The sequence below is a fragment of the Neoarius graeffei genome, chromosome 11 (genome assembly GCF_027579695.1).
Source record: "Neoarius graeffei isolate fNeoGra1 chromosome 11, fNeoGra1.pri, whole genome shotgun sequence".
NCBI classification, from domain to species: Eukaryota; Metazoa; Chordata; class Actinopteri; order Siluriformes; family Ariidae; genus Neoarius; species Neoarius graeffei.
The window spans coordinates 1588239-1614671 of NC_083579.1; the positions used below are offsets into that span (position 1 = coordinate 1588239).

The 26433-nt window shown below is 45.3% G+C and overlaps 1 protein-coding gene across 9 annotated transcripts in view; it reads right to left on the minus strand.

Moving 5' to 3' along the window:
- Nucleotides 1-492: 492 nt before the first annotated feature.
- The window catches only part of birc6 (baculoviral IAP repeat containing 6), a 133310-nt gene continuing 107369 nt past the window's right edge, over nucleotides 493-26433 (minus strand). For all 9 annotated transcript variants that reach the window (XM_060933236.1, XM_060933233.1, XM_060933231.1 and 6 more), the window contains exons 66-74: nucleotides 25527-25746; nucleotides 24980-25125; nucleotides 23399-23509; nucleotides 22341-22558; nucleotides 21631-21792; nucleotides 21314-21391; nucleotides 13309-13497; nucleotides 1145-1279; nucleotides 493-981 (exon numbers count right to left, since the gene is read on the minus strand). In XM_060933236.1, the coding sequence (XP_060789219.1) occupies nucleotides 799-981; nucleotides 1145-1279; nucleotides 13309-13497; nucleotides 21314-21391; nucleotides 21631-21792; nucleotides 22341-22558; nucleotides 23399-23509; nucleotides 24980-25125; nucleotides 25527-25746 (1442 nt within the window). In that variant the 3' untranslated portion in view covers nucleotides 493-798. The remainder of the gene's footprint in view (nucleotides 982-1144; nucleotides 1280-13308; nucleotides 13498-21313; nucleotides 21392-21630; nucleotides 21793-22340; nucleotides 22559-23398; nucleotides 23510-24979; nucleotides 25126-25526; nucleotides 25747-26433) is intronic.

Below are 26433 nucleotides of genomic sequence, written 5' to 3' on the forward strand. Positions count from 1 at the left end.
TTTTATCTTTATACATATGGACTAAAACATGGTCCTCCGTCTACAGGCTCGAGGACACACCCACATTCCCATCTTTATCTCTGAAGACACACCCACTCAGAACAGCTCTGGTTTTCACATACAGCCTGAAGGCCACACCCCCTCTGTTCTCAGAGCTGGTTATTAGTCTGGTCAGAAAGGAGGATACTTTATTATTGGCACCCACACAGAGGCGGAGTTATTACGCAGCAGCAGATGGAGGTGTTTCTCCCACTGAACATTCATGTTTAATAAAGTGTTTAAAATCAGGGATGAGGGGAGGAGTCTGTGGAAAGGGGAGGAGTCTGTGGAGGGGCGTCACACTGAGTATCACCTTTATTTAACTCGACACCGGGGCGTAAAATTCAACAGAAGCAGCAAACGTCACGGTTTCCCCGCGTGCGTGCGCGCGTGTGTGCGTGTGGACAGTAAACGTTGGAGTCGAAGATGTCGTATACACGCTGATTTCCTCGGTCATGTTTACATAAACAAGTTTAATAACATAGCAATCAGTGGTTATTTCACAAGTGGGAGGAAAAAAGGAAAGAAGTGTACACTTTTACAGGTTGTGTGTTTTTTGTCCTCTGTCTGATTAATGGGCGTGGCATAGTTCACGATTCTCGCGCTGGGTTTACGTTTCGTACTTGTTGCTGTTACATAATTAAATTCTTACATACAAATATGGACAAAGTGACGCTTCGTCTCTGAAGCTCTCGAGTCTGTAATCGATTCCGAGGGAAAGTCTTAAGGGGGCGGGGCTTTAATCAGAGCAGCCGGGGCTTAAATCTGTCCATCGCTGCACTGGGCGTCTTGACATTGGGCGTCGCTTTGCTTTTCCGCCTCCTGACTTGGGAGATCTTTAGAGAGGGCGGAGCTCTTCTCAGAAAACTCCTCCCCATCGGGCTCCAGGCCTTCCGGACAGGGCAGCTTCAGAAGCTCCTCCCTCAACTGGGCTGTGTGTCGCTACGGAAACACAGACAACGCAGATTAGAGTGGACTGATGATGAGGTCATTACAGAACGATGACTGTGTAATAAACATGCATGTGGAGGGGGAGAGAGAGAGAGAGAGAGAGAGAGAGAGAGAGAGAGAGAGAGAGAGAGAGTGTGTGTGTGTGTGTGTGTACCTTGAGCGCGGCTGCGTGGTGAGACATGGTCCGTCCCACTCTCTTATCGCTGCTGTACTGCTGGATGTCAGAGATCCACTCCTCACACTGCGCCATGATCTCCGCTCGCTTCAGGTAGAAGTGCTTATGGATCACCTGGAAACACACACAGCTTCAGTATTTTCCTCCAACACCACGTCCGCAAGTGGTTTATTCCGCTTATACCACAGCGATTTACCAACAACTCGCTGTGAATGAGCTGTTACTATGGAAACGATTATGCATCAGAGCGAGAGCATTAATATAAACCTGCACTGCTGTTATAGAGAATTAATCAACACCTGACAACCAATCAGAACAGCGGTAACTTTCAGGTGCAGGTCATTTCTGTTCCTCATGAGTAATCTCAACCAGCACGCGTGCACACGATGAGCTCGAGCGTGAAGCGTGTCCTGACACTACGGCTCGGTGACGTGACAAAAACATCACCACGATAGTTTAAAGCATGTGTAATTGTTTTGATGATCCATGATGCGCCTCAGGATCTACAGGGTTTCCCCCCCAAACCTGGCAAAGCAGAATTTAAAATTAAAAGCAGCAAACCCCCTACAATAAAAAAAAGTTATACAGAACAGACTGCGATACACAGAATACCTCAGGAAAACATACTGCAGCGTCACGAGATCTCAAATATCGAACGCGCTGATAAACACAGCGTGCAAGCGGTTCAGCGACTGGAGAAAGCGAGCAGCGGACCATCCGAACGAAGCAGGGTTGCCATGGTAACCAGTGTCTCTCACTGAGCACTCTGGGCTTGTTCTCGTCCCGCACACCTTTTACAAATCTCATTACTGAGCCCGATATTCACCGTTATTTATAAACTCGCTCTGTTTATACGTGGCTTTAACTCGAGCGCCAATCAGGTCACATGACTGCTGGAAACACAAGAGATGAGCAGAGAAGGAAAATAAATAAATTTAAAACCTTTAGAAAGATCTGATTTAATATTTTATTAGAGAGAGGAGATAAATCTGAGGAGTGTGGAAAATGTGAAAAGATGGTGAGAGTTGTGACATCACTATAAACACGCCACGCCCCCCCCCAGAGCGCGCGCTCTCGGATTTGGGACCTGAACTCCGCCCTCATGCTCAGCTCGCGACACACAGCCCCAGTGGCTCTTATTCTTTATCAAACACCACATGCATTTTTACACTCTGGCTGCCTCTCGACTGTAAACTTTGAGCGTGTTGTTTGTACACCCCGTCTGCTCGTCTTGTCCGACTCGTTTGTCCTTTGGAGTGTCTTCCTGTAAACTTGTCCCCATGCACTCGACTGTAAACTTCACCTGGACATCTTGTTCCTAAGATCTGGTGTGTTGATGGAAAGCTCTGGCCTCTGACTCGTAAACGTCATCCGCAGTTATTTAACTTTGTCAAATAAGTGTCGCCAATGAGTCTTCCAGCAGAGCACCAGAGGAATCACAGCAAAGGTCTGCAGTGATGAGACGGATCTGATACATTTATCGCCCCGTTTGTGAAAATAAGGCGGAGTTTATTTTACAGGGGTTGAGGAAACAGCAGTGCGGCCGGCGTGGGGTCTCCTTTCTTTCAAAATTCTTATCGTTTTTGAAAAAAAAAAAAAAGAACACAATCATAGGCAATGATCCCAGCCCTTCCCACCATTTCCCTTCTCATCCCCCAGTACCACCACACCCCTCCCTCCACCCATCATCCTCCCCTTCTCAGCTTAGAGTAAATAAATAGAAATAAAATAAATAATAAAATTAAATAATAATAACATAAAGGGACTTTGAGGACAAGACATTAAAGAAACGTTGAAAAATGGCCGGTTATTGCCACTCAAGGGGGCAGAGGCAAAAAGCTACGGTTCAATCAGGATTTCAGGGTTGTGAAAGTGATCCCCAGATCTTGTAAATTTTTTTCTCTGAGCCATGTAGTGAACGTCTCATTTTTTCCAGTGATAGACAAGCAATCAGATCTTTGAGCCATTGGGAGTGTGTGGGTAGGGCATTGCCCTTCCAATCGAGAAGTATTCCACGCCTGGCTAGCAGGGACGCAAAGGCTAACGCTTTACGCTCAGCTTCAGGAAGCCCCTCTTCTTCTTCCATTACACCAGAGAGCGCTATAAGTGGATCAGGTTGAAATGTATGTTGTAATACATCAGACAAATGTTTCAAAAACGTCTCTCCAAAATTTTTCAAGACGAGGGCAAAACCAGAACGTATGAATCAATGTTGCTTCAGAGTTACCACATCTATCACAGTTGGGGCGGAGTTCTGGGTACGTTTTGGACAACTTCGTTTTGGATATACGGGCTCTATGTACAACCTTAAATTGAAGAAGAGAGTGGCGCGCACACAGAAGAAGAGTGCACTTGGCTTAAAATTCTTTCCCATGCATCTTCAGGAAGTAATATATTTAGGTTTTGCTCCCAGGCCAACTTAATCTTATTTCGTGAGGTTCGCTTTAGCCCTGATACAAGATTGTAGATAACTGATATTGACCCTTTAGCGAGTGGTTGAAGGGAGAGAAAACTATCAATGGGATTTTCAGCAGGCATATCGGGGGAAGATGATATTACAATTTTAATGAAATGTCTGACCTGCAAATCCCTGAAAAAGTGGGTAGGTGGCAAATTATATGCTTCTGATAATCCTTCAAATGAGTGTGATGTACAAGTGTTTTTTCATTTTTATTATTTATTCGGTTATTTATTTCCATGGCAATATGTAAATACCCTGTGTTTGGATGTTAAGAGCATTTCTGTATTCTATTGGGGTGATTTTCTGTTATTCTATGATTACTTGTGCATGATGGACATTTCTGATCATCACTAGGTTACACCCCACTCGATTTTGGCTCTTGGATAAAGTGCATGAGGGAGACATTCCCGCGAGCTGCAGGTGCCACGCGGTGCCTGGCTGATGTCAATTAAAAGTTCACGTGAACAACTTCAGGCGGAGATGTTGTGGCGACACACTCTCGGATGCGCTCGACACAGCTGGACAGCTCTCGGTGCCCTCGCTTCAGAGACTCTCGTCTTTTCTGGATATTTTTTCCCCTCACGTTGGAGTATGCTTTTCGGACGTTTCCCTTCACGGATGCCTCGGGAAACACCACTGCTACTTCGGAGGACGTTTAAAGACTGAACAGTTCAACAGCCGGTGCAATGGGACCTGCTGACCGGCGCTTGCCTAATGCGAGGCACAAAGGGACCGTGAGATAAATTCTGTGTCCTTTATATTTTATGTTACGAATGTGTCTGTATTTTGATGTGGTTTGAAAAGGGAACCTTTTGTTTTGTGGCCCAGGCCTAGGGTTTTGTGTGTGTAACGTGTTGGGGTTTTGTTTGAACACGTTTCACTTCTGATTACTGGTAAAACTTTTCTATAACTGAATTCGGTGTTGGTTTTTTTTTTTGATAACCTCTCACATAACATGAAACAAAACAATCTCCACTGAACAGGTCCCTAAGTGATGTTATACCTTTTCTGTGCCATTCTGAGAAAGTTGGATCGTGTAAGGATGGGGTGAAGAGGTGGTTAAGGGCAGTAGGACTTAACGGTGAAGGCAGTTGTAGCCCAAAGCTTCTCCTAAACTGGGCCCACACTCTCAAGGAATGGTGTACAATTCTATTGCTCCCTGATCCTGGAAGTAAAGGAAGTGCTGCCCCCAACAGTGCAGGAAGAGATGTGTGTTTGGTAGTGTTGGCTTCAGTGGAAATCCAAGCTGGGGGGTTAGGATGAAGATGAAAATGCTTCCAGAGCATCAGAGCTCTAATGTTACTCGCCCAATAATAAAAACGAAAATTGGGAAGCGCCGTACCTCCACTGCGCTTGGGGCCTCTGCAGGTATACCTTGCAAAGTCGGGGCTGTTTATTTCTCCATATATAAGAAGAGATCAGTGAGTCTAAAGAGTTAAAAAAAGATTTGGGGATAAAAACAGGGATACATTGGAAAAGATACAGAAGCCTAGGGAGTACCTTCATCTTCACCGAGTTAATGCGTCCTGTCAGGGACAGAGACAAGGGAGACCATTTTGTTATGTCTTGCTTGACCTGATTAAGGCACCTGACAAAGTTTTCTTGAAAAACGTGTTTATATTTCTTTGTTACGGAGACTCCAAGATATGCCAAACAATATTTTTCAAGTTTAAGTGGTATGTTTGAATAATCTAGTTTTGATGTGTTTTCATTAAGTGGAAAAAATTCACTCTTCTGTAGGTTTAGTTTATAGCCAGAGAACTCACCAAACTGGCCAAGCAGTGAAATTGCAGCAGGAAGTGAAGTTTCTGGGTGGGAAATGTAAAGAAGGAGGTCGTCTGCATATAAGGAAACTGTGTTCTACATCTCCCCTCCAAATCCCCGACAGGTGACCGCATCCCCGAAGGGCAATAGCTAGTGGTTCGATTGCCAGATCAAAAAGGAAAGGGCTCAAAGGACACCCCTGCCGGGTTCCCCGCTGTAGTTGAAATGGCGTTGAACACACGGAGTTTGTTACCACAGAGGCTGTTGGAGAAGTATATAGCAACTTTATCCAGGAGACAAAGTTTGACCCAAATCCAAATTTCTCCAAAACTGTAAATAAATATATCCACTCCACCCTGTCAAATGCCTTCTCAGCGTCCAAGCTGACCACACATTCAGGGACACTATACATAGTTTGCACATGACGTCACAGAGTCGGGGATTCCCTAGTGGCGGCCATCTTGCGGGTCAAGCTTACCGTACGGGTGACTGAGCACACATTGTAACGCGCGAGTACAAAGTCTTCAAAAGAACCCAAGCAGGCTATTTAAAGCTAGCAATGGTGCACACCTGTTGTATTCACGGCTGTCGTAATAGGTCAGGTGATGACGTCAAGCGGGGCTTTTATGGAATTCCCACTGTGCGGGAGCACAAAGGCGAGCAAACAAAGAAACTCAGCATACAAAGGAGAAATCTATGGCTTGCGAGAATCAACCGCAAGGATTATCAGCCTTCCAAACACAGCAAAGTCTGCTCCGATCATTTTATAAGTGGTAAGTTGTTCAAATAAACAATCAATTGTGTTTAAGTTTGTTTTTGGAAACCAAAACATCGTGTGAACAATCTCTGGAGAATGCCTAACTGGAACCGCTGAGTTTACGTTTACATTGTAATGTACACTTAATATCGCTCGTTTGTCACGTTTCTATTTGACACTTGTCACTTCACTCACGCAAGGGTCATTTTTGAAAAACATTTTAGGTCTATTCTGTATGATTTGATTTGTGTTTAATCAACATTACGGTTCTATAACATTCAACAGTCTATTTAATGCTAGAATATATAAAGTTGTATATATCAGACAGCCTTTAAAGTTTGATGAAGTCAGTTTCAGGCTTTGGCAGCCCTGCACATTCACTTGAAAATGCATCTTTGTCCACTTCGTAGGGGTCAATTCCCCCAGTCAAGGCCAGTTTGGCTGCATACCGTTGTCGTGAGATGTCGTCTAATGTATCTATATACTCCTGTTTGCTTGATTTTGCCGACATTGATCGTTATTTTAGAAAACTGACTATATAACTTCATAAATTTGTCCGAGATAACATAGCCGGTAATGGCGATGGTCCATTTTGTTTGACCCACAAGATGGCGGCTGGAGGGCGTTCCCCGGAATGCTGTGACGTCAGTGAAAACAATGTATAGTCAGTTGAGTACAGAATATTGAGTAAACGACGTACATTGAAAAAAGAATGGCGGCTCTTCACAAAACCTGTTTGATCAGTGTCTATTACAGACGGAAGGGTGTCTTCTAAACGTCTTGCTAGCACCTTGGCTAAGATTTTAACATCTGCATTTAATAGTGAAATCGGCCTGTAAGGGGCACAATCTTCTGGATCTTTCCCCTTTTTAGCTATCAGAGTTGTGCAGGCTTGATTGAATGTTGGTGGGAGACCACCAGTTTTGAAGGATTCTTCCAAGACAGAGGACAGAAGAGGAACGAGTTCTGCTGAGAAAGCCGTCGGGACCTGGGGATTTCCCACTTTGCATAGATGATATGGCCTCAGTAATTTCAGTATCTGTTATAGGTTCATCCAATCTGCTTTTTACGTCTTCTGATATTTTTGGGAAGTCTACTTGACCTAGAAAATCATCCATTGTTTGGGTATCAGACTGAGACTCAGAGGTGTATAGGTTTGAGTAGAATTCTTTAAACACGTCATTAATTTTAGTAGGATCAGTTGCCGCCTCCTCTTTGTTACATATCCTTGTAATCATTTGTTTAGCCTTGATACCCCTTAATTGGCTGGCCAATATCTTCCCTGATTTTTCACCATGCTCATATACTTCACTCTTCGTCTTTCATAATACGTTTTCTACGTGATATGTGGACTGGAGATCAAACTCCGTTCTAAGCTCAAGTCGCTTTTCGTACAGTGTGGGTGTAGGGGTTTGGGCATATTGTTTATCTAGTTTTAGAATTTCAGTTGAGAGGTCAAGCCTCTTCTTATAAATACTTCTATTTTTGTTTGCAACAAAGGATATAATTTGACCCCTTAAATAGGCTTTGAGGGTGTCCTACACAGAGAGACAGGAGACCTCAGATATCCTGTTTGTCTCAAGAAAGAGAGATATCTGGCCTGACACGCAGGTTACAAATGCTAAATCAGACAGCAGTGCGGTATTCAATCGCTACTGCCAGGGAAAGAGAGGCCTAAAACTAGGGGGCATGATCTGATATCACAATGCTTTGGAACTCACAGGGGCGAGTGTGTGAGATTACTTTTTTATAGACAATAAGCTAATCGATTCTAGTGCAAGTGTGGTGAACATTAGAAAAGTAAGAGTATTCCTTTGTAGATGGATGTAAAAAACGCCAAACATCAGACACAACACATTCAGAAAGGAAGGAGTGTATGTGACTAGTTGATTTGCGTACCGCAGCTGGATTGGAAGAGGATCGATCCAACACTGGATCTAGCCAGCAGTTAAAGTCACCACCAAGAATCAGAGAGTGCGTGTTAAGATCAGGTAGGAGTGAGAAAAAGCGATCAAAAAAAAGCAGTGTCGTCAAAGTTTGGAGCATAGACACTGGCCAGCACAACCTGGGCACCAAACAGCTTCCCTTTTATAATGATGTATCTCCCATTACGGTCCTTGGTTACACTGGAGGGCTCAAAAGCTATATTTTTGTGCATTAAAATAGCCACACCCCTCGATTTAGCCTGGAAGCATGAACAAAATAGTTGTCCCACCCACTTGCCATGTATGCGAAAGCAGTCAGCATCTCGCAAGTGGGTCCTGTGCAAAAATGCGATCCTGACTTTCAGTTGTTGTAAATGCGAGACAACCTCATTCCTCTTTACCTGATGATTTAAACCCTTGACATTCCAGCTGATTAGGTTCACATTACTACCCACTATGAATGCCTCGTTAGCTCAGTTGGGTCAGCAGATCGCATATTTGTGTTAGTGGACAGCCACTGTGGCATATAAATATAAACTTTATCATATATTTTCCAACAGGAGAAAAAAAAAGTTCAAGTCTCACTTGAAAAAAAAGAAGCTGAGAATAAAACTCCCTCCCCCATATCCATAATCCCTAGTGCGGTTACATAAACCAACAGCACATTCTTTAACACAGCCATTGCGTAACACACTTCACCTGGGGGATCCCAATAACTCTCCCTCCATTACAGGCTGGGTCTGAACCCCAAAAAGTCAAGAAGGAGAAGAAAAAAAGGTCTGTCTGTGCTATCAGAACCACATAAACACAAGGCTATTGTACATTAACAGCATTCATCACTAAACATGAAGGCTTGGGTTAAATCTAATCCGACACACAGTTAGGAATGGATGGTAAGCTATAGGAAAAAAAAATCATAATAGGAGACAAAGATGACTGATGGAATGAATCAGCAGATAATTGCGAGTCCAGTTGGACTGTTAAGAATCTAAAGAAAATTAGCAATTTATGATTGCTATGTAGGCCTATCCTACGTTAACAATTTACAAGAGCCCACTTAGAAGCTTGATCGTGATAGACGATGCTGATTTAGTTAAATGACCAATGCAAGACATAAAGGATAAGAACTGTCTTTAGTGCTAATCATCTTGTCCGTGTTGGCCTATGCCAACATCGTTAACTTTACCAGCCTTGTACTCCTTGATGTACTTTTGTGCAGCTGTGACCGAATCCAGTCGCTTCTTTCCGCCGTTGGGGAGGGTGATGCGCAGGCGAGCCGGGTAGAGGAGAGCAGGTCGCAATGCCTGTTTGTAAAGATAAGCCATGACTTCCTTATATTTGGTCCGCTGGCGTAGCGCGTCTGGGCTGTAATCTTCTACCACACGAATGCTGTGACCCTGGTAGATCATCTTGCCTTTCTTGCAAGCTTCGCGAACTAGATGATCTTTTATCTGGTACCTGTGCATGCACAACAGAACTGGACGCGGTCTCTCACCTGCCTTGGGCTTGGCCGTAAGACTACGGTGCGCACGATCGATTTCTGGAAGAGTTGGCAGTAGTTCCTTTCCGAAGACCTCAACAAGAAACTCTACAAAAAACTGAGTCGGACGGCTGCTTTCAATGGATTCGGGCAAGCCAAGGATACGTAAATTGGAGCGGCGGCTACGTCCCTCCAGGTAGGATACTTTTGCAGCTAGCTTAGAGTTGGCATCATGCAGGTTAGTGCACACAGCTTCCAATTTTTGTAATCGTTGACTAGCATCGTCAGAAAATAATTAGAGTGAGGATATTCGTTGACCGTGGTCTTCCGCCAAAGAACGAATTTGACCTAGCTTAGAGTCCATCGCTCCCAGAGCAGATTTAAATTCAGCAGACAGGGATTCTGTGTGTTGTTCCAAAAGCGTGGTCATAGCCTCCACAGTTAAGCTAGCCTTGGATGCTGGCTCCTCTTTTTTGCTGTATTTCCCTGGTTTACCGGCCATTCTTGCACTTTCCAGTGGCAAAAAAGTATGACACAATTAAATCAAAAGCCTTGACTGTTGATGTGGAAAGTTAGATGGGGTTAGAGATGAATTTTATCTACTTTCAACCAGAGCTTGAGAAATTCACGTCTACTCCATATTCGCCAACCCCGGAAGTCTCTGGCGTGGGGTCTCCTGATGGAGCTCTGTAAAGGAGGATCTGAGCTCGGTGGGTTTGTAACATCAGGACGTGTGGTTATGATGCAGAGAGACTCCAGCTGGTTCCTCAGAGGAGTCCTGTGGTGAGGGTTACACCTCTACAGGGGGGTTACAGTCACAGTGCACAGCCCCGAGATCAACCACTCCATCACACACTCATCTCTGCAGCAGTGAGACAGAGACGACCCTAACGCGCGCACACACACACTGCAGCACTGGGCCATGGCCACATCCTGGTTACTATGGCAACACTGGCAAGACCACTGATCTCTTGCTCTCTCGCTCTGTGTGTGTGTGTGTGTGTGTGTGTGTGTGTGTGTGAGAGAGAGAGAGATGTTGCCACAGTGTGACTGATGGATGGAGACAGAAAGAGATGTGATACGATCGCTCCAAGCGTGTGAAGGAAGAAAGAGAGACGAGATGATGATGAGAAAAGTGGAGGAACTCGGAAGTCTACAGAAACATTCTGTCTGAAAATGTACAAAGAAATGCATCTGATCTAATGGGGAGGAGCTTCATCATGCAGCAAGACAACGACCCAAAACACACTGCAACACAACACAGGAGTTGATCAGGAGGAAGAGTTTCGACTGGACGAGTCCATCAGCAGACCTGAACCCAACTGAGCAGCGTTTCATCTCCTGCAGAAGAGACTGAAGGGAGAAACTCCCCCAAAACATACAACTACTGATAGAAGCTGGGCTACAAGACTGGAAACACATCACACCAGAGGAACGTGACAGTGTGGTGACGTCACTGGATCGATGCAAACACAACCAATTAAATTTTATTCATGTTAAGACATCTGTTTCAATACTTTTGCTCACTTAAAGGTTGAGTGGTCTGCTACAAGAGGTGTCACGTTCCAAGTTATTTAACAGATGGAGACGTAAACATCAGAAAGTGAAAGCTGAAATTCTGATCTATCGTCTGATTCAGCTTCTGATCTCTAACCCAAATATCTTCAGTGAGAAACAAACAAACGGCTTTGTGTGCCAATACTTTTGGAGGAGACTGTGTATACAGGAAGAGAAAGAAACATGGAGAGGGGGGGAAAAAAAAGCAGCAGGAGAGGATGGAGAAGGAAAATTGTGTGTGTGTGTGTGTGTGTGTGTAGGTGGAGTACACACACAGAGAGAGAGAGACCCCTTCCTCTCTTGCCCCTGGTCTTTATTCCCTAAAAGGTCACCAAGTTTGATAATCATGTCTCATACTGGAGCATCAGCGACTGACACGTGTTTATATAAAACACACACAACTGACAGTGACCAAATTATTACTGTTCCTGTAGTGATAATGAATGATTCAGTGGTTCTACAGACACACTCAGTGCTTGGTGTGTGTGTGTGTGTGTGTGTGTGTGTGTAAAGGTCATTTGTCAAGCTGTCCTAATCTGATTACATGTGTGTGTGACTCTGGGGTGTTTACACACTCACTCTGAGCGGTCACTGTGATGGATGCTGATGCCAAATAACAAGAGTCTCTCTCTCTCTCTCTCTCTCTCTCACCATTTCATACCAGCATAAGGCCTCAGATCTAAACTCCGTCCCAGTGCAGGATTTATTACCAACAATGCGATTGGTTCTTTGTACAGGAAGGGCGGGGCTTACATAATACACTCTCATTATTCAGTTATTACACAACAATCCAACGCAATCGGAATCTGATCCATTTTAGCCCTGTGAGGAACCTGAGAGCTGTTCTCTTCCTTTATCATCACACATCTCAATGATCAGCAGCTGATTAAACAGCTCTAAAGTAAAGCGTGAGTGTCGTGTGGGACGAGACACACTTCCTGCCACGTCATTAGCGGAGACAGGTGCGCTGAAATCTCCATTACCACACCTTTAATTCTGCTCGTTATAGTGGAGCCGTGTCAGCCGTGTGCCAGCGAGGAGACGGTAAAGAGTGCCAGATCAGGAGCGCACCAAAATAATACATCAGCCTCATTACTGTCCCGTCTCCATGGATACCAAGCATCCCATCCAGCTGGCTGATGAGGGACCTCGCTAGAACACACCTCAGATTCCTGAACTCACTCTGCAGCAAGAGCACACGCTCAATACATCACTTCTCTCTCTAACACATTTATAGTTCAGTTTCAGATTAGAAAAATAGTTCACCATTTGCACAAATAGATTATTAGCTAAAATAAATTGTAATTTCCTACGTACGAGCGATACACAGCCACAGCGGGTCTCTAAAGCCATTTATGACACTACAGAGAGACAAAATCCAAAAGATGGTTCTGAATGGTTCCTCCGGAGCGCGTGGTGCAACATTTCTTCAGGTCCCCGCTCAGTACTTCAGTTCCAACCTGCAATTACTTTCCACAAAACCACAAGAAAAGTGTGGTTTCACCTCCTCCGGTCATAAACGATCCGAGTGCTTACAGAGACTTTAGGAAGAAGAAAGTTTGGAAGTGTGGTGATGTACCGGTGGGACACGCCTCCAAAAAGGAAAGTGATCCTCGCCATGCTGCTCCGGTGGTGCTGAAAGGACAGCGCCCTCACCTCACCATGCTCTGCTGCAGCGCTCAGCACCACCGGTGTTCTGGACCGACAGCACACACGCACACACACACACACACACACACACACGGCTTGATCACCTCCCCTCTGTGAGGTGCCGGGGGAGAACAGAACAGCAACACAATCAAGTCAGCTCTCGGGATAAATTTAGCTCCGTGTTGGGAATTTTCTTGTCACACAGCCTGTCTCACTCTTGTGACAGTAGAGACATGGACACTGAGCACCACACACACACACACACACTAAAAGAGCACTGCTTGCACTGAACCGCTGCCGCCCGTGTCCGTTTCTTGCTCCGCCCTTAAAGAGCTTAGAGGAGGAAGTAGCAGAGATGGTTGGTGTGTCTGGTGAGTGTACATGGCCAGTACAGTTAGAGAATGAACCCGAGTATGCAACATGTAAATCACACAGGAGGCCACACCCACACGAGACAAGCTCAAAGTGACATGATACACTTCTCAGCTGCTGGTGTGAATGGAGAGGAACTCTGTGTGTGTGTGTGTGTGTGTGTGTGTGTGTGTGTACCTCTTTAAAGCAGGGTGACGGGTTGCGGATCTGCTCCAGCATGGCCCATTTGACCGTAGCTTGCCGGATGTTTCCGTCGTACTCTCTGGAGCTCTGAGTGCCACTGGGTGTCCCACGCGATCGCTCGTATCCCGGCTCGTTAAAGTATGGCTCACACACCAGGATCAGAGACTGCACCGACACCAGCACCTACACACACACACACACACACACACACACAATATTCAAGATATGAATTTCAAGCTTAATGTTTGAAGGAAATCTACAAACTGTTATAAAAATGTAATTTGACAAAACAGGACCCAAACTGCAGCTGTGTGGAGTTAAAATAAAGAAGTGATGCCCAGCAGAAAGACTCCAACACTGCAGGACACCACTGCCTGGTGCCAGTGATGATGATGATCATCAGGGCTCGAAATTCGCGGTGGTCCGGTCGCCCGAGGCGACTTAATTTGTCATTTGGCGAGTAATTCCTGTCACTAGGCAGCCCGGCTGGCTAGTTGAAAATAAAGACATATGAAGCGAAGATTCAGACACACCGTCAACTAAAGCCGCCACATATTAAGCGCGTGGCGTGTCTGTGTTAGTCGATGTGTTTATCGGCAGGACGGTCAGGCTGTCGGTTTTTTCACTACTGCGCATGCTTATAACAGACGTCCCAAGTCTCCCGCATGTTGATAGCGGCTCCCTGATGCCCGCAAATTGGAGAATATCTCCCGGAATCTAGAGCAAGCGAGCAAGAGCGTGCACGCAAAACATTAACGTCTGCATCGCGCATATGACGGAGTGCGCGAGAGAGAGACCGCATGCGTGCCTGTTCATGAAGCGCATGCTCAACAGAGAGCATCCTGATTGGTTTACAGACATCCCAACCTGCAGACCCCTCCCCCGCTGATGGGGAAAAAGTCTAATATATTATTTGTTGATATTATATTATGGTGCTCTGTGTTGTTCTCATTTATGTATTTAACAACAGCATCAAAATACTCGGGTCTTGAAATAAATGCACATTAGTCGTGAACAATGGGAACGACTCTCTTTTGTGTTATTTTTTGACAGAAGTAAAATTCATACATGAACAAATTTTGGCGAGTTACTTTGGAAGGGAACTAGTCCGGCTGGCTGGGGAAAAAATATATGAATTTCGAGCCCTGATTATGATGGTAGCGGTGAGGATAATGCTGGTGATTATGATGGTAGTGGTGATGGTAGTGGTGATGGTAGCGGTGAGGATAATGCTGGTGATTATGATGGTAGTGGTGATGGTAGCGGTGAGGATAATGCTGGTGATTATGATGGTAGTGGTGATGGTAGCGGTGAGGATAATGCTGGTGATTATGATGGTAGTGGTGATGGTAGCGGTGAGGATAATGCTGGTGATTATGATGGTAGTGGTGATGGTAGTGGTGAGGATAATGCTGGTGATTACGATGGTAGTGGTGATGGCAGTGGTGAGGATAATGCTGGTGATTATGATGGTAGTGGTGAGGATAATGCAGGTGATTATGATGGTAGTGGTGAGGATAATGCTGGTGATTATGATGGTAGCGGTGAGGATAATGCTGGTGATTATGATGGTAGTGGTGATGGTAGTGGTGAGGATAATGCTGGTGATTATGATGGTAGTGGTGATGGTAGTGGTGAGGATAATGCTGGTGATTATGATGGTAGTGGTGATGGTAGTGGTGAGGATAATGCTGGTGATTATGATGGTAGTGGTGAGGATAATGCTGGTGATTATGATGGTAGTGGTGATGGTAGTGGTGAGAATAATGCTGGTGATTATGATGGTAGTGGTGATGGTAGTGGTGAGGATAATGCTGGTGATTATGATGGTAGTGGTGATGGTAGTGGTGAGGATAATGCTGGTGATTATGATGGTAGTGGTGAGGATAATGCTGGTGATTATGATGGTAGTGGTGATGGTAGTGGTGAGGATAATGCTGGTGATTATGATGGTAGTGGTGATGGTAGCGGTGAGGATAATGCTGGTGATTATGATGGTAGTGGTGAGGATAATGCTGGTGATTATGATGGTAGTGGTGATGGTAGCGGTGAGGATAATGCTGGTGATTATGATGGTAGTGGTGAGGATAATGCTGGTGATTATGATGGTAGTGGTGATGGTAGCGGTGAGGATAATGCTGGTGATTATGATGGTAGTGGTGAGGATAATGCTGGTGATTATGATGGTAGTGGTGAGGATAATGCTGGTGATTATGATGGTAGGGGTGAGGATAATGCTGGTGATTATGATGGTAGTGGTGATGGTAGTGGTGAGGATAATGCTGGTGATTATGATGGCAGTGGTGAGGATAATGCTGGTGATTATGATGGTAGTGGTGATGGTAGCGGTGAGGATAATGCTGGTGATTATGATGGCAGTGGTGAGGATAATGCTGGTGATTATGATGGTAGTGGTGAGGATAATGCTGGTGATTATGATGGTAGTGGTGAGGATAATGCTGGTGATTATGATGGTAGTGGTGAGGATAATGCTGGTGATTATGATGGTAGTGGTGATGGTAGTGGTGAGGATAATGCTGGTGATTATGATGGTAGTGGTGATGGTAGTGGTGAGGATAATGCTGGTGATTATGATGGTAGTGGTGATGGTAGTGGTGATGGTAGCGGTGAGGATAATGCTGGTGATTATGATGGTAGTGGTGATGGTAGTGGTGAGGATAATGCCGGTGATTATGATGGTAGTGGTGATGGTAGTGGTGAGGATAATGCTGGTGATTATGATGGTAGTGGTGAGGATAATGCTGGTGATTATGATGGTAGTGGTGATGGTAGTGGTGAGGATAATGCTGGTGATTATGATGGTAGTGGTGATGGTAGCGGTGAGGATAATGCTGGTGATTATGATGGTAGTGGTGATGGTAGCGGTGAGGATAATGCTGGTGATTATGATGGTAGTGGTGAGGATAATGCTGGTGATTATGATGGTAGTGGTGATGGTAGTGGTGAGGATAATGCTGGTGATTATGATGGTAGTGGTGATGGTAGCGGTGAGGATAATGCTGGTGATTATGATGGTAGTGGTGAGGATAATGCTGGTGATTATGATGGTAGTGGTGAGGATAATGCTGGTGATTATGATGGTAGTGGTGATGGTAGTGGTGAGGATAATGCTGGTGATTATGATGGTAGTGGTGAGGATAATGCTGGTGATTATGATGGTAGCGGTGAGGATAATGGTGGTGATTATGATGGTAGTGGTGATGGTAGTGGTGAGGATAATGCTGGTGATTATGATGGTAGTGGTGAGGATAATGCTGGTGATTATGATGGTAGTGGTGAGGATAATGCTGGTGATTATGATGGTAGTGGTGATGGTAGTGGTGAGGATAATGCTGGTGATTATGATGGCAGTGGTGAGGATAATGCTGGTGATTATGATGGTAGTGGTGATGGTAGCGGTGAGGATAATGCTGGTGATTATGATGGCAGTGGTGAGGATAATGCTGGTGATTATGATGGTAGTGGTGAGGATAATGCTGGTGATTATGATGGTAGTGGTGAGGATAATGCTGGTGATTATGATGGTAGTGGTGATGGTAGTGGTGAGGATAATGCTGGTGATTATGATGGTAGTGGTGATGGTAGCGGTGAGGATAATGCTGGTGATTATGATGGTAGTGGTGATGGTAGCGGTGAGGATAATGCTGGTGATTATGATGGTAGTGGTGATGGTAGTGGTGAGGATAATGCTGGTGATTATGATGGTAGTGGTGATGGTAGTGGTGATGGTAGCGGTGAGGATAATGCTGGTGATTATGATGGTAGTGGTGATGGTAGTGGTGAGGATAATGCTGGTGATTATGATGGTAGTGGTGATGGTAGTGGTGAGGATAATGCTGGTGATTATGATGGTAGTGGTGAGGATAATGCTGGTGATTATGATGGTAGTGGTGATGGTAGTGGTGAGGATAATGCTGGTGATTATGATGGTAGTGGTGATGGTAGCGGTGAGGATAATGCTGGTGATTATGATGGTAGTGGTGAGGATAATGCTGGTGATTATGATGGTAGTGGTGATGGTAGCGGTGAGGATAATGCTGGTGATTATGATGGTAGTGGTGAGGATAATGCTGGTGATTATGATGGTAGTGGTGATGGTAGTGGTGAGGATAATGCTGGTGATTATGATGGTAGTGGTGATGGTAGCGGTGAGGATAATGCTGGTGATTATGATGGTAGTGGTGAGGATAATGCTGGTGATTATGATGGTAGTGGTGAGGATAATGCTGGTGATTATGATGGTAGTGGTGATGGTAGTGGTGAGGATAATGCTGGTGATTATGATGGCAGTGGTGAGGATAATGCTGGTGATTATGATGGTAGTGGTGATGGTAGCGGTGAGGATAATGCTGGTTATTATGATGGCAGTGGTGAGGATAATGCTGGTGATTATGATGGTAGTGGTGAGGATAATGCTGGTGATTATGATGGTAGTGGTGAGGATAATGCTGGTGATTATGATGGTAGTGGTGATGGTAGTGGTGAGGATAATGCTGGTGATTATGATGGTAGTGGTGAGGATAATGCTGGTGATTATGATGGTAGTGGTGATGGTAGTGGTGAGGATAATGCTGGTGATTATGATTGTAGTGGTGATGGTAGCGGTGAGGATAATGCTGGTGATTATGATGGTAGTGGTGAGGATAATGCTGGTGATTATGATGGTAGTGGTGATGGTAGCGGTGAGGATAATGCTGGTGATTATGATGGTAGTGGTGATGGTAGTGGTGAGGATAATGCTGGTGATTATGATGGTAGTGGTGATGGTAGTGGTGATGGTAGTGGTGAGGATAATGCTGGTGATTATGATGGTAGCGGTGAGGATAATGCTGGTGATTATGATGGTAGTGGTGATGGTAGTGGTGAGGATAATGCTGGTGATTATGATGGTAGTGGTGATGGTAGTGGTGAGGATAATGCTGGTGATTATGATGGTAGTGGTGATGGTAGTGGTGATGGTAGCGGTGAGGATAATGCTGGTGATTATGATGGTAGTGGTGATGGTAGCGGTGAGGATAATGCTGGTGATTATGATGGTAGTGGTGATGGTAGCGGTGAGGATAATGCTGGTGATTATGATGGTAGTGGTGATGGTAGCGGTGAGGATAATGCTGGTGATTATGATGGTAGCGGTGAGGATAATGCTGGTGATTATGATGGTAGTGGTGATGGTAGCGGTGAGGATAATGCTGGTGATTATGATGGTAGTGGTGATGGTAGTGGTGAGGATAATGCTGGTGATTATGATGGTAGTGGTGATGGTAGTGGTGAGGATAATGCTGGTGATTATGATGGTAGCGGTGAGGATAATGCTGGTGATTATGATGGTAGTGGTGAGGATAATGCTGGTGATTATGATGGTAGTGGTGATGGTAGCGGTGAGGATAATGCTGGTGATTATGATGGTAGTGGTGATGGTAGCGGTGAGGATAATGGTGGTGATTATGATGGTAGTGGTGAGGATAATGCTGGTGATTATGATGGTAGTGGTGATGGTAGTGGTGAGGATAATGCTGGTGATTATGATGGTAGTGGTGATGGTAGTGGTGATGGTAGTGGTGAGGATAATGCTGGTGATTATGATGGTAGTGGTGATGGTAGTGGTGAGGATAATGCTGGTGATTATGATGGTAGTGGTGATGGTAGCGGTGAGGATAATGGTGGTGATTATGATGGTAGTGGTGATGGTAGTGGTGAGGATAATGCTGGTGATTATGATGGTAGTGGTGATGGTAGTGGTGAGGATAATGCTGGTGATTATGATGGTAGTGGTGATGGTAGCGGTGAGGATAATGCTGGTGATTATGATGGTAGTGGTGAGGATAATGCTGGTGATTATGATGGTAGTGGTGATGGTAGCGGTGAGGATAATGGTGGTGATTATGATGGTAGTGGTGATGGTAGCGGTGAGGATAATGCTGGTGATTATGATGGTAGTGGTGATGGTAGTGGTGAGGATAATGCTGGTGATTATGATGGTAGTGGTGATGGTAGCGGTGAGGATAATGCTGGTGATTATGATGGTAGTGGTGAGGATAATGCTGGTGATGGTAGTGGTGAGGATAATGCTGGTGATGGTAGTGGTGAGGATAATGCTGGTGATGGTAGTGGTGAGGATAATGCTGGTGATTATGATGGTAGTGGTGATGGTAGCGGTGAGGATAATGCTGGTGATTATGATGGTAGCGGTGAGGATAATGCTGGTGATTATGATGGTAGCGGTGAGGATAATGCTGGTGATTATGATGGTAGTGGTGATGGTAGCGGTGAGGATAATGCTGGTGATTATGATGGTAATGGTGATGGTAGTGGTGAGGATAATGCTGGTGATTATGATGGTAGTGGTGATGGTAGCGGTGAGGATAATGCTGGTGATTATGATGGTAGTGGTGATGGTAGTGGTGAGGATAATGCTGGTGATTATGATGGTAGTGGTGAGGATAATGCTGGTGATTATGATGGTAGTGGTGATGATAATGCTGGTGATTATGATGGTAGTGGTGAGGATAATGCTGGTGATTATGATGGTAGTGGTGAGGATAATGCTGGTGATTATGATGGTAGTGGTGAGGATAATGCTGGTGATTATGATGGTAGTGGTGAGGATAATGCTGGTGACAGTGATGGTAGTGGTGAGGATAATGCTGGTGACAGTGATGGTGATTATGATGGTAGTGGTGATGGTAGTGGTGAGGATAATGCCGGTGATTATGATGGTAGTGGTGAGGATAATGCCGGTGATTATGATGGTAGTGGTGATGATAATGCTGGTGATTATGATGGTAGTGGTGATGGTAGTGGTGAGGATAATGCCGGTGATTATGATGGTAGTGGTGAGGATAATGCTGGTGATTATGATGGTAGTGGTGATGGTAGTGGTGAGGATAATGCTGGTGATTATGATGGTAGCGGTGAGGATAATGCTGGTGATTATGATGGTAGTGGTGATGGTAGTGGTGATGGTAGTGGTGATGATAATGCCGGTGATTATGATGGTAGTGGTGAGGATAATGCTGGTGATTATGATGGTAGTGGTGAGGATAATGCTGGTGACAGTGATGGTGATTATGATGGTAATGGGATGATGGTGGTGGGGAGTATGATGCCGACGGTGACGTGACTGCTGCAGGGAGTATGATGCTGGTGGTGGGTTTGGTGGTGTTGATGGTGAGGAGTATAATGCTTGTGACTGTGACAGTGGTGACTACCTTAGTGTTAATTAGCTCAGTCAGATAGCCAAGACAATTAATACAAACAGACCGAGAGAGAGCGAGCGAGCAATGAGAGACAGACATATGGAGACAAACACAGAGAGAAATAAACAGGATAGACAGATCTAGACTCTCTCTCTCTCCCGCTCTGATTTTCTGTGCTGTTTAATTGGTGAATGTCCACAGATCTATATGCGGTGTTACAGAATCAATGAAGACGTCTTTATGAACTATTAGACAATCCCACAGGGACGGGACATCTCTCTCACACACACACACACGGCTTGCTAATGAGGACCAAGTTTTTCTAACATACTCCCACCAGTGTCACCAGAACCAATTTTAATTCCTTCAAGTCCAGGAGTAGTTGTGGGCGGAGCCTGCTGTAGCTTATATTAAAACCGTAATCAGTTTAAGCCGTGCTCTTTCACAGGATTCGCTCATTTGAGTCATTTGCTGCAAGAACACTGTTGCTAGGCAACTGGAAATACAGCCACCAGGTATAAACTAGCTAATAATCAAGGTTATGATTTATCAAGTTAGCATGTAGCCATTAACTCTTACACAGAATGTGCAAAGATAAGAGTAACCATGGAAACAAGAGACAACAATGGAACATCAAGTGAGACGAGACTAAAATTACATGTAGCATGGACAGCTAACAGAAAGTCTGTGGGTTCTGCCTTACTCAGAAACATCAACTTTGTGCAGACTGAGAGAGAGAGAGAGAGAGAGAGAGAGAGACACACACCGGAGAACATTCTGACCTGTAAAAAGCTAGATGTTTGTGGGTTCCACTTCTCCTCTGGGCGTCCGTGCCATGTGTTCAAAATACTTAAACACACCTGAGGGGGAAAATTGTGAGAACAAACAAGACATTCGTTTAAATTCAACATATTACATTTCCAACAGACGCACAGACAGACACGCTGACGCACAGACAGACACGCTGACGCACAGACAGACACGCTGACGCACAGACAGACAAAGCCACGCAGACGCGTGCAGACACACCGACATTCACAAAGACCCACAGACGTGAAGACGTAGAGAGATACACACGCGCGTGCGCACACAGACGCACCTTGCCGTCGTTGTAGAGGTTTGGGTTGAAGCGCACGCTGTGGCCTCCTGTTGTCTCCAGGTTGACCAGAGGAGGGGAGTTTGGATAATCCTGAGGAAAATACACATCAAACTCAAAGCAGCCGTTAGCATATGGGGTGTCTGCTGGGCCCGTAATCAACACCTGGGGGGGAGAGAGAACACGAGTCAAGTGATGAGGCGCAAACACACCCACTCACCCACCCACCCACCCCACTCAAACATTAGCACTGTTTAGACAAAATTTTGCTGCTCCACCCACACACACCAGATAAAATCAGGAGAGCTGTGCCTGGTTATTAGTGAGTGTTGCTATAATAGTGCACTGATACCAGTGAAGTGTTTCTTCATGAAGGATGAGAATGACTTCTTAATGTTCTATATTATCACAATCAAAAAAGACGAAGGACTGGAGAGTGACGGGAACATGAGCAGAGCAGAGCAGAGGAGAGGCAAGTTGGGGCAAGAGAAGGAATGAGAAATGAAAGAAAAGTTAAGGGAAGGGAACAGGATGGAAGGGCAGGTGGGGAAGCAGACCTGTGATGAGTGAAACTCAATCACACACTGATGTTAACCGTGTTGGATCACAGCTGCTCACATTAACTACAACAAGAGACAGAGAGAGACTCACTGTATGCGCGTGTGTGTGTGTGTGTGCGCGCGTGTGTGTGTGTGTGTGTGTGTGTGTAAAACCTTCATGATGTCGAGGCGCTCCTCATCACAGCGAACAAACACACTTGAGGAGGAGGATAGGGGGAGGGAGGTGGAGAGAGTGACGGCCTCCTGGGCGAGTCTTCGCGCTCGTGCTGCACTGTTAGCATCGCTAGCGTTCTTCACCTGAGACAGGTAATGGTAGTTCACCTTAAACACCAATTTCCCGTCTTCATCCTCACACACCATCTCAAATGTGTCTACGGAGAAAACACACACACACACAGAGCATAGTAGTATTGCACCTCTTTCTCTCTCTCACACACACACAGTGCTGCTGATACCTGAAGGAGTCATGGCTTCTGTGCCTTGACCTTGAGTCTGCACAGTGTATACACACACACACACACACACACACCACCTCACTTCAGTTAAATTTGATTGTGGCAGACTGACTCTCCGCTCGTCACTCAGTGGACAGAGACGTGGAGAGTGAAGGGATGAAAAGAAGGAATGATCTCCATCACTGCCTCGATCTCTTCTGTCTCAGCGTCTCTCTCTGCATTGCTTTCTCTTTCTTGGTTTGGAGCATTTCGTGCTGTTTAAGAACGGAACAATAACCTGCACATATGAATCATCAGGCCCGCCCCCAACGCCCCCAAATCAGGCCACGGTTCCCCCGCCCCTAACGCCACCGCAACCAAATCAGGCCACGGTTCCCCCGCCCCCAAATCAGGCCACGGTTCCCCCCGCCCCTAACGCCACCGCAACCAAATCAGAGAGCAGTTCTAGAAATGACCACTATGGCTGAATTTCTGTCCAGTTCTGCCAGTTGCATTTGTTTAAATTGGATTTGTTAAATTTGAAAGCTTAAAGAAATAAATGAATATATTAGACTAACAATAATATAATTTTATTTTAATTAATTAATCTGATCATGCATATTGAGTCTTAATGGTGAAAGTCATGTGACAGTAACTGTGTAAGACCAGTGGTACTCTGTAATAAACATACAGGATGTGCAGCGCTTACACCTTCAACAAATCAACACATGATTATTTAGACTGATGATAACCTATAACATCTCACTGATCGCTCACCAAACTGCAGCTTCTTCATGGCAGCGACGTATTTCTCCTCTAGCGAGCGCAGGTTGGACAGAGGCTTCGGTCTCACTGCTGTCTTTCTCGAGCACTCGGCCAACTTCCGCTCTGTTGATGAGCAAAAAATAGGTTTATTAATTAGATTTATTTTCCAGGGACAGATATACCGGCAGAAACGAGTTTAATAACCAACAGCCATTATAGTAATGACGCGAGATCTGGATCGGCCGTCAGTTCCTGCCCTTAACGTCACTGTAACCATCAGGAGGACGTCGGGTTTTTTTAGACTTCTAATGAACTGTACTGGAGTGTGGAATTAATAAAATAACCCGAGTGTGTGTGTTAATTCAGTGTGTTGTTCTATAAGCAAAAGAAATGCTGATGGTGTGAAGGATAAGCTGACTGAGCGCTCATCTGCTTCACTTACAAATAATATTTAACTGTCATTTTATACATTAAATATTTATTTATTTTGAGAGGAGTGATGTCTCTGATTAAGACGCGTCTCCTGTGATTCATTTCAGTGAAATATTAAACCGTCAGACGGTGGCGCTGGACTCAATACTGCTCCTCACTGGAGCCAAAAACGTGCTTAAATTCAAGTCCAGAATCAACAGACACACGGCTCTGTTCTACACAAGCTCCGCCCCTGCACGCGTCTCTCTCGCGCAGCTTCTGAACAGCTCGAGTCTGATCTCTGAACACAGTCACACACTTCAGATTCCCAGCTCTTGTACTCACTAACAACCTCAGATTTCTCCTGCACTTTGAGAAACGACCTGTACGTGGTTACATGACCTCTACACGACTCATCGAGTCTCGCTGAATAATGACCATCTCCGTTCCAATTAACCGTGTCGGTGCGAGGCTGCAGCACCTTTACCCCGTTTCGCCCGCTCCCTCACACACGGGCGCTGTCCGTCTGTGTGTTACAGGGTTACGGAAGCGTGCGCTCGGGCTGCAGGAGCTGTAAAGCACCAGACGTGATTGATGGCTTCCTTTATTCCTTGCTGAGGTGTGGGATTTTTAATGGTGTTAGAAAATGGAGGTCAGTACAGAGCTGTAGGAGCCAATCAGAACGCTCATCAGGTTCGCGTTTTTAAAGAGCGAGCACTAATTAACTGGTTTAAACGTGTCTGCCCCTCCGTCCCCCAGTTCCCGTCACCTCTCAGAGCTGTTAGCACACGGATTTACCCCACAGAGTCATCGATCGGCCTGAACACACACACACACGCGCGGAGAAAACACCACTGTCCTATTTGAAGCGAGAACCAAAGAACCAGGGTTCTCAAAGTGGGATCTGTGCAGCGCAAAGGGAATGTAAAATTTTTAATTTCATGTTTGCGTCCACTCATTAGATTAAACTTTTAATTTTTTGTTTCAGTGATTGCTGTTATATTTATTTCTGACTGAACTGAAGGAGTTTAATCCAAACCTCAAAAACTGAGAAATAAAGTAAGCTCTATAAATATCCACAATGCTACTGAACACATTTAAATAATGAGACTAATGTCTGAATAATTTGTGGGGGGGGGCAGAGAGAGAGAGAGAGAGAGAGAGAGAGAGAGAGAGAGAGACCGTGATTAGCCTGGCGCAGGCTGGTCGTAGCAGCGTAGACGATCTCTGCTGTTTTCTGGATGTCAGGAACGAGCAGTGTCAGACCTTCAGGCTCCGGATCAGACGGCTCCGCCTTCATCACTCCTTTACTCTTATCTTTCTTTGACCTGAGAGAGAGAGAGAGAGAGAGAGAGAGAGAGAGAGAGAGAGAGAGACACAGACGGGATGTTACTTCTGACAGACAGACAGGGGGCAAGCTGGCTGGCAGACAGACAGAAAGGGCGAGACGGGATAATCCTGTCGTCTAAATACTGATATGGTCGACACAGAGAGACAGACCGAGTAGAACAGACTGATAGACATACAGACAGATAAATAAAGAGAAAAGCAGAGACAGACAGACAGAGAGACAGGTAAGCAGACAAACTGACAGAAAAGCCACAGACTGGAAGACAGACAGAGGCAGCTAGACAGACAGACAGAATACAGACAGCCAAGACAGGAAAACACTCTCAGATATACTGACAGACAGACAGACAGATTGTCTCTGAGCACTGTATAAACAGACCTGAGACGGTTGGTGTAGGTGTCGACGCAGGTCTTCATCTTGGCCAACAGTGTGCTGACAGAGGTGTGGCTCTGAGCATTAGGCTCCTCCTCCTCCTCTTCCTCAGTGGTGGAGGTGGAGAGAGGGAGGAGCAGAGGAACGAGAGAGGAGCAGGACGACAGAGCACGCAGGAGCTCCAACAGAGCGCGGTACAGAGGGACGTGACGGGCCATGTCCAACACTGAGACACAGAGAGAGAGAGAGAGAGAGAGAGAGAGAGAGAGAGAGGATTAAAGTTAAATCATTTCTGGAACATTTCCGTCCATCACTCTGTCCAACTATCCACTGATGCATCATCTCTCCTCCCCTCCATCCCACAGCTCGCATTTATACAGCGTCTGCATCAGTCTCAATTTTTATATCATTTAATCTTCTCTACATCTCGCCATCTTTCCCTCCATCTGTCTATCCCAGAGTCTACTTGTCTAATCGAGTATCTGTCCATCCATCATCACTCCAAATCACCTGATATTATTTGAAGCACGCACACACACACACACACACGTGCACTCCGCCCACCCCGACTTTTTCCAGCCAGTTGGCTGTTGGAACAGGACTCATGGCAATCAAATGTGCATTCATCACAAACACACTCCCATTTACTGTGACTGTGTGTGTGTGTGTACACACACACACACACACCTGCAAAAAGCTGTCTGATTCGCTCTGGCCAAATTAAATTCTTATTTCATTCTTATTAGTTATTTTAATAAAACAAACAAAAACGATTTAAAGTCATACAAACAGTAAAACGTTCAGTCTGATGAGAAATCCAAGTAAACCGTATCTCTGATAAAAACGACTGCAGCAGCAGCTGTGCATTACTTCCTTAAAATAAAACTGCAGTCTCTTTTCTCAGCACGTGAAT